This window comes from Danio rerio, chromosome 24 (assembly GCF_049306965.1).
Source record: "Danio rerio strain Tuebingen ecotype United States chromosome 24, GRCz12tu, whole genome shotgun sequence".
Classification (NCBI taxonomy): Eukaryota; Metazoa; Chordata; class Actinopteri; order Cypriniformes; family Danionidae; genus Danio; species Danio rerio.
Window position 1 is genome coordinate 34,320,360 of NC_133199.1, and position 9,641 is coordinate 34,330,000.

Sequence of the window (9,641 nt, forward strand, 5' to 3'; positions counted from 1 at the left end):
AAAACCTGATGCATTAATAGTAAATTCTTATTTCAGATCACTACGTACTTTAACAGTCTCTGCATTTTGTGTATTTTGTGTTTTCTGTTATGGTTGTAAATTGCATTATGGGATGTTGATCTCTGCTCTGTCGACTTTTGATGTTGAAAATTTAACTCTACAGTTTAACAAAGTGACTTTTATTAACATTTTAGTGTATTTGAAATAATGTAACGTATAAGAAATCGTATAATTAAAGAAATACATTTGTAAAATAGCAGAAAATAAACTGGAAGTTTATTACAAGGTGTTTGTACCATAATATACAACACCAAGCCAGACAACATATCACTTTAAACTATTAAAAATGTTGATAAAATTCACTTTATTTTTACTTTTTAAGGTTAGAAGTTGTCAGAAGACAGAGCAAGTTCTCATAATGCAATTCTAAAGCATAAATAAATGTGTAATACAAAAACATGATTCACAAAATACTGAAAACTGCTAATTTATGGATATTTTTAGTGTACCTTGACTGCTTTGGGTCTCATTGGGTCTCGGAATGAACCGCCAACTTAAGCCTGGTTTATACTTCTGCGTCAAGTGACCGGCGTAACCAACGGCGCATGCAACGCCCGTAGCTGTGCACTTCCAAAACGCTAGTTGGCAGTGAGGTGTTAATGTTCCTCTGTGTTGAGTTTCTTCGCTGCTTTTTTGCTTTTCCTGAACACTTCCGGGATGTACAAGTGGCTTAAACTCACTCATTTTCAGGCAGGAACCAGCGAACGTGCAACAACTTTAACTATGAGGTGAACACAAAACAAAACTTTCCATCCGGAGCTCCTTCACGGGACTCCACACTTGTAAACAATCGCTTCATCGGGCTCGCACCATTCGCGCGGCTCGGGCTCTCGGTCCCGCCCAGACTCGTCAGCGCTACCAAGCCGACCAATCACAGAGCTTGCGCTACTCGTCGTTGCGACGTGTAGTTACATTTTTTTGAGAGGTGCACGTCAGCGATGCCGACGACCACGGCGAAGGGCTATGCGTCAGCGCCATAGCATACGCCGGCGTTTGACGCAGAAGTATAAATCAGCCTTTAACCAGCATATGTTTTACTCAGCGGATGCTCTTCCAGCAGCAACCCATCACTGGGAAACACCCATATACTCTCATTCACACACATTACCTACGGACAATTTAGTCTACCCAATTCACCTATAGCAGATGCCCAGAGGAAACCCACATGAACACAGGGAGAACATGCAAACTCCCCAGAGAAATGCCACCTAACCCAGCCGAGGCTTGAACCAGCGACCTTCTTGCTGTAAGGTGACAGTGCTACCCACTGCACCAATGCTCCACCCTGCTTTGAGTCTGTCATGGATAATTAAGAAATAATTGATTATGGGTCATTGACATGTTAGAAAAATAATAGTCACATGTTGCACCTTGTTCAATTATTATTTCGCTTATACAGTACTTATAATGGCTGGTATTATATTATTTTGCTTTGCTTATGAATATAATTATAGTTGTTTTATTTTTCTGCGTAGTTTTCTACAGTAGTTCTGCGTGTACTGTACTATGTTTACCACAGCTAAAGACACAGTTCAGATGTTGTATTTCAAGAAACAAGAAAGCATCTTATGCGTTACAGCTTTTGAGTGAAGGTCCCGGACGTTAGATCGCCCCCTGGGGGCTGGCTGCAGTACAAGTCATAAAGCCCGCCTCCTCTGTGTTAATTAAAGAGACTTGAGCCCAAAAAAAAAAAAAAAAAAAAAAATTACACTTGCAATTAAATGTTCTGGTCAATCAAGGCACTGGTTATCATGCTGATATAGGTGCAGATCTTCATTTCTGTAAAGAGTATGTTTTTAGCCAGTAATTTAATGCTGGGCGTGTCATCGTGATCGACAGTTGTGATTGACAGTTTCTCTTAGCTGACCTTCGGAGCTTCGGGAGGGGATTGAAGTGTTGATAATCCATTTCTGTGTTATATTGCCATGATAAAATTAGTTCAGAAGTAAACTATACTTTCTGACATACAGGATCTGGTGGAACACTGTTTATTCGGTAAGGTTAGGGCTTTATCGGGCTTTATTAGTTTGCTGAGACACACCTAGCCATGACGGGCCATAATTAACGCAGCACGTTAATGCCGATAACGGCCCACCACTAATATATATATTTTTTTTTTTCTTTGTGATTTCAGATGTACATCACATTTACAGTGAAAGCCAAAGGAACTCGTCTGGCTAAACCAGTCATGTCTTTGGGCCTGATGTGCTTGGCCTTTCTAACTGGTATAAACAGGGTGGCGGAGTATCGAAACCACTGGTCTGATGTCATCGCCGGGTTTATCATCGGTGTGGCCATCGCCACCTTTCTAGTAAGTGCCCCATCATTTTCCTGTTATATATCTCTGCCGGGCTTTTTAACATATTGACATACTGTAATGCAATATTTTATACACAAAGGAAAAGTAGGACAAAGACTGAGAAGCTTTATAAAAAGCTCTATAAATGAGTGTCAAAACATACTCACATTTTAAGCTTCGCAAATATGCAACATGTTAATTAATGCGAGCAGCATGGTAAACATGGTAAAGGCACACTAGCATATCAACTTGTTAGCAAGAATGTAGAAATAAGTTATAAACAAGCTACTGTAATTACCTGTGTGGGTTTGTGTGAGTGTGTATACTTTGTATTCCTCACATTGTGGGGACCAAACATCCCTGCAAGTATTCTAATACCATTTCATTTGCACTTTTTACAAATCTTTTTAGGAAAACTGCTTATAAATCATGTAAAAGTATTCTGGGGGATGATTTTAGGGATAAAGGAATATAATATACAGTTTGTACAGCATAAATATCACTACGTCTATGTAAGGTCCCCATAAAGATAGCTGTACAAGTGTGTGTGTACGTGTATGTGCAAACATTTTAAATTATTGAAAAATGTGACTGAGATCTAACTATTATCATCTGATCAGACTATATCACGATTAGAGCTATAAATAGTTTTTTTTTTTAACATTTCTTGAACATACTTGAATTGTTTTGTTTGAAGATTTAGTTATTTTGCTACTTAATCTTCAATCATTTAATCTACACTTGCAAATTTAATCTTTACAAATGCACTGGATGCAGGTGACCTAACTAAAAACGAAAAAAAAAACAATATTAATATAATATCAATCATATTATGATCAGTGATTCAGTTTGAATGGATGTTGTGCAGCACAAATGACGACAAACTTTTCATAGTAAAGCATGATTATGATATACCTGAAACTATCACATCCATATTTGTAACAAAATGTGAGGATAAACAAATGATGACAGAATGTCCTCTTTTTGGCAAACTAGCAACAGGGACAAACATGGAGTTGAGTGACAGAAGTCTAGACCAAATTACACAAAGCTCATCCAGCAAGGATAATAGGATAGAGCAAGGATAATGTTGGCTGTTGTGAAGCTAAGTAGAAGAACTGCTTACATACTGACACTATAGAGGCCAGCCAGCTAAACCCAAGCTGACATCCAGTCCTGTTGAAGACCTTTTGCTTTGTCAAATTCAGGAAGATGTATCTCGTCCCTCGTTCTGGCTACTTCACCATTACATGTTCTCTCTGGACACAAGCACTGTGAGCAGATGCTAATGCGTTATATCTGTGTCCTCTGGGTCTGACCTCTTAAAGATATGCAGCGAGTCTTGCAGGTGTAAAACACTGTTTCTGCCCCAGCTGGGTTTAAGCAGGGGGAATCAATATGGCCAATTTCAGAAGAAACAGTGTTTTAGGACAAAACAAAGTCATGAAATCCATGAAATTCAGGCTCACTTGTGGTAAATTTGGCATGTAATGTATGAAATCCCAAGCTCTTTCCTCCATCCTGAGGATGCAGAAACCTCTACAAAGACCAAAATTTGGCACATGCAGTAGAATAAACTCCAGAATGGGATTTTACTTCATGCTAGCTGGTAATTAGGTCGGCTTGCCATCGTGGAATGACTAAATTTACAGAGTTAAGTAAGAAAAATATATGTTTGAAACTGAACTAAACCATTCCCAGTTGGAAGTTTAATTAATACATTTATTTATTTATTTATTTATTTATTTATTTATTTATTTATTTATTTATTTATTTATTTATTTATATGAATTTTTAATTGTTGTGAAATGTTTTAATGCTATAAAATGTTATATTTCAAGAAATTTGTGGTTTTATTCAGAATGGATGCATAAAAGTTTATAAAAAGTGACAGCAAAGAGGTCTATAATGGTACTAAAATTTATAAAATTATAATGTAAACTATGTTGAGGTCTTTATTCTTTATTAGTTTTTACTATTATAGTCTTAATTCTCATTTCAAATTCTGTTTTTATTTTAATATATATCATCAATACTAGACTATTATAGAAAATAGTTTAATATTGCTCATAAAAAAATACATAATTAAAACTTTTTTTTCTGACCCTTTCAGACCCTGAGTTTATTTCAATGGACATCACATGTCAGGTCATTTATTTATTTATTTATTTATTTATTTATTTATTTATTTATTTATTTATTTATTTATTTATACTTATTTTTTGCTTCTTTATCATTTCTTAATAATTGTGTTGTTTCTGCTCATATTTTAGTGTAATTTAAAGACTTCTGTCCATGATAGTTGACATTTGTCATCCTTTCAAACAGCAGTAAAGCAGTAAACATTAAAATCAAAGTTAAATATTATAATTTTCAAGCTTGTAATGTTAAAGATCAACAATTAGATTATTTATTGTTAAGATTTTATACTGGTGTATTGTTATTGCAGTATATCTGTGTTTTGACCTGACGTCAATTTGAAATGGACAGAAAAAAAAATTAATGTTAACATTTTTATTAATTTGATTTTTCTTTTATGGAGACCTTAAACCAGGATTGTCAAAGTCAGTTCCTGGAGGACCGCAACCCTGCACAGCTTAGTTTCAACCCTGCTTCAACAAACTAAAGCTGGGCAAAAAAGTTTATGTGTGCAAAATTCTGTCGTATCTGTGAAAAGGGGTGAGATTAAACAAGATGATTTGGCATTAAAAAAAGTAAGTGATTGCTCCATATTTCAAATTCAGAGAGGTCATGTTTTGGTCCTCAATTGGTCTCACACAGTCAAGTGATGCGACTTTGCAGGTCAGAGTTCACCTAGCTTGAACTTTCCAATATAGGGATCTGCAAAACTTGGCGCACGATCTTGCGTTTCTGGTCTGATACCTTCGCATATGTATGAATGGAAGTCTATGGGGAGAAAAGTCCAGTGTGAGCGCAGCTTTACCTGTAAGTTTCAAACAAGACTAAAGCACTCAGTTAGATCAGGTGTGGTTAATTAGGGTTGAAACTAAACTGTGCACAGCTGCAGCCCTACAGGAGCTGAGTTTGACATCTGTGCCTTAAAGGGACAGTTCACCTAAAACTGAAAACTCTTTGATTATTTACTCATCATTAAGTTTCTTTCTTCTGTTAAAAAAAAAAAAAAAAACTTTTAACTATTGACGTCTATAGTAAGAAAACGTATTTATTTTTCTTACAATGGACGTCAATAGTTAAAAGTTTTTACAATTTTTCAAAATATCTTTTGTGTTCAACAGAAAAAAGAACTGAACCTTTAAGAACAGATAAAACGACATGTCTTCACTTTTCTGAAACTTGGAACATAATTCAGGTCTGAAGTGTTTAAATAACTTTATTATTTCAATATTTTGTTTATTATTTCATTATTAATGCCGTAATAATTAGTAATTATTCATTGTCTGTTTTTTTTATCATGTTTTTATTTTTCTTGGAAAGTGTTACCAAAACAGTGTCCCCAAAACTTATAAACAGTAGTTTGTACAAATTAAACACTTACAAAGAGATGTGTTTAATACATTTTCACTGTAAAACCAAACAGTCAACTTTATCAAATAAAATAAGTGTAGTTAACTCAAATTTGACTGAAAGTTAATTCTACTCATTTTGAAGGAACTCAATGTTAAAGGTAATGAGTTAATAAATACCTCATTACTTCAACTTAATGGAGTAAGTTTACGGTACTTATATAGATTACTCAAACCGTTTGAGGAAACCGATTGCTACAAATCATTTGAGTTGCCTTAACTAATTGAGTTTTACAGTACTCAGTTGGTTTGAGTTCTCTTTATTTATTGGATTTTACTGTCCTCAAATTGCTTTGTTTTCTCAAATGGATTAAGTTTACAGTACTCATATAGGTTAGTTTTTCTAACTCAAATGGTTTGTTGCAATCGATTTCCTCAAACGGTTTGAGTTGCCTTAAAGGACCATGAAACCCCCTGGTTTCAGCAGGGTGTTTTCACGCCTCTACTTTGGAAAAAGTCAGAAAAGTGGGCGTGTCCAGCTCTGTTTAGGGGGGAGTGTCGGAGGAAGAAAAGAGGCTTGGTATGGGAGTGTCTATTTGGGCTGAATTTCAGAGTCAAAACACACCACAGCGGACAATGTGACTGTGTTTACATGGACATCTGTTGTCGAATTATTTGCCAAAATATTAAATGGTGGACTTTAACTGCAGTTTGGCTCTTTCATTCAGGGAATTCATTCATGTCCCTCGCGACAAACGTGATATTTGATTCGAGGAACTGCTCTAAGCGTGTATTTTTCATGCAATGTTTGATACCGCACAGCGAAAGAGAGAAAAAAAACTCAGCATTTCCTGGAAACTTAGATGCACACGGCAGGTAGCGTCAGAAAGCCGCGTGTGTTATTCCGGTCACAAAATCCAACACGAGGTTATTAGTTTGGTTGTAGTGCTAACTTGTTTACACTCGGTGCAATAGTTTGTTTAATACGAATAAAATACGAACTGAATATACAAAGAGCACTGGTCGCTCACTTACCAAATCTGTAGAGACAGGACAATCCACAGCAACTAGAGCCGCGTCTTTATTTATAGGAGACTAAAAGCGAATCTGGATCTCAGCATTTGCAGATGAGAACAGCTCTCAGGTAAACAATGTTCCTCCTTAGACATGTAAGTTATTGTTGTCGCGCGTCGCGTACACTGTTAATCCACACGTGACGCCAGCTGAGCTCTCACAGAGAGAAAATGAAAACAAAACTTAACGGCAGCAAACTATAAAAGCAACACTTCACGCTTGTTTTGCCAACACAACGTGGCGTCTCTGCCGTCTAAACACTATGACAGTAATGAATATTAATGAAGTTGCACAATAGAGCATGCTGATTGGTTTGAACCAAGCCTTACTCATGCATTAATGCATCACACTGTAAGACGTAATAAGACACACTCTGGCACAGACGTCCAGTCTGCACGCTGGAATACACGCTATTATGTCATGACCGTGACGCAGCTTCAAAAATTTGTTTCAAACCGGAAGTATGAATTTGCTTGAAATAACGCAAAAACAACCAATTTACAATTTTTAGTGAAATATAGGTGTCCTAATAGTGTTTATAGCAGTGTGGGACACATATACGACTGTCAACAGCTCAAAAAATGTGTTTTGGTGTTTCGTGACCCTTTAACCTCTTAGGTTTTACAGTACTCAGTTGGTTTGAGTTCTCTTTATCGGCAATCGGTTTCCTCAAATGGTTTAAGTTACCAAAACTTTTTGGGTTTTACAGTGTAGTCTCGTAGTAATCAAAGCCATGGATTTCAGCAAACTCATCATAACCCTGAGTATGTGAGCAATAATAATAGGATGTTTGACTTAGCAAGCACGTCTACTGAGAGAGTCCATGTTTAAGCATTCAAATGTGTTCCTTCACAACAGTCTCTAGTCGGTTGTGAAGATGAAGCCTGATTTTGGATGAAAGATAAAAGTCCCGAAAGAATAGATGAAAACATTGCTGTGATGTAGGCCACACAGGGGCTAAGATGCCTAGAAGCAATGGAGCCACAAAGACTGTTGAGTATCCAAACGAAAAGATTTTAGAGAACTCTTATATTCTTTCTGGAAAGTTCTGGTGTCATTTTAGGCGAAGAATGTCACAAGAAACCTCTTTGTTGAGAGATCCTTCCCTTGTGATTTCATTAATGATCAGAGAGTGAATTAAATAGTCCGAAAACATTTCATAACTACTGTCTAACTTCATTGCAGTCACTGTCGAGATAAAGAGCGGTATTTCTAAATGGTCTCACAGAGATTTCCCTAGTAATGAACTGTCAAACTGAGCTCTTTAATGATTATTTGATTGATTTGAGCTATTATTTTGTCTGAGGGTAGGCAGTGTCAGTGCTGAACAAACCGCATTTCTTGTGTTTGAGGATTTTGATCATTGGCGTGTCAGAAACTAGAGAGTTTAGAACGATACAATATTGCTCTTTGATGCCAGCTTTCAACTTTTAATAAATTATTTCATTTATCATGTCATTAACTAACACATCTATCGTTATTGCTTCTCCCTGTTCTTAAAGGTGCCACTTAAACATATTTATAATTACTCTTATTTTGAAAATAAGACTGCATTAGACTGTATCTCATCTTATCACAGCTCATTGTCAGAAAGCTAAATTTAAGAAAGATTCATTCTAATTTTATTCAACGTCTCTGAAGAGATATAAGGTCTGTTTAACTGTATATTTTGTTAGTTTAATGTGTATATTGTGAAATGTGCTGCAAATGCCTGTAACGAGGCAACAGACAGCTTTAAACTGCTGGGTTTAATGTACATTTATGCACCATGTCATATCACTCAGCTCTTAAGATTTTTGCACACTGACATCTAAAATTTTCATATATGTTTCTATCTATCTATCTATCTATCTATCTATCTATCTATCTATCTATCTATCTATCTATCTATCTATCTATCTATCTATCTATCTATCTATCTATCTATCTATCTATCTATCTATCTATCATTCTACCTCCCGTTCTACCTCTCGTTCTATCTATCTATCTATCTATCTATCTATCTATCTATCTATCTATCTATCTATCTATCTATCTATCTATCTATCTATCTATCTATCTATCTATCTATCTATCTATCTATCTATCTATCTACCTCCTGTTCTACCTATCTATCTATCTATCTATCTATCTATCTATCTATCTATCTATCTATCTATCTATCTATCTATCTATCTATCTATCTATCTATCTATCTATCTATCTATCTATCTATCTATCTATCTATCATTCTACCTCCCGTTCTACCTCTCGTTCTATCTATCTATCTATCTATCTATCTATCTATCTATCTATCTATCTATCTATCTATCTATCTATCTATCTATCTATCTATCTATCTATCTATCTATCTATCTATCTATCTATCTATCTATCTATCTATCTATCTATCATTCTACCCATGTTCTACCTCTCGTTCTATCTATCTATCTATCTATCTATCTATCTATCTATCTATCTATCTATCTATCTATCTATCTATCTATCTATCTATCTATCTATCTATCTATCTATCTATCTGTCTATCTATCTATCTATCTATCTATCTATCTATCTATCTATCTATCTATCTATCTATCTATCTATCTATCTATCTATCTATCTACCTACCTATCTATATATCTGTCTGTCTGTCTGTCTATCTATCTATCGTTCTACTTCTCTATCTATCTATCTATCTATCTATCTATCTATCTATCTATCTATCTATCTATCTATCTATC

At 35.4% G+C, this 9,641-nt stretch overlaps 1 protein-coding gene across 12 annotated transcripts in view; it reads left to right on the plus strand.

The window, feature by feature from the left end:
- plppr5b (phospholipid phosphatase related 5b) overlaps positions 1–9,641 on the plus strand; it is a 106,442-nt gene that overhangs the window by 86,589 nt on the left and 10,212 nt on the right. For all 12 annotated transcript variants that reach the window (XM_073939922.1, XM_073939919.1, XM_073939924.1 and 9 more), the window contains one exon: positions 2,195–2,371. In XM_073939922.1, coding sequence (XP_073796023.1) covers positions 2,195–2,371 — 177 coding nt within the window. The remainder of the gene's footprint in view (positions 1–2,194; positions 2,372–9,641) is intronic.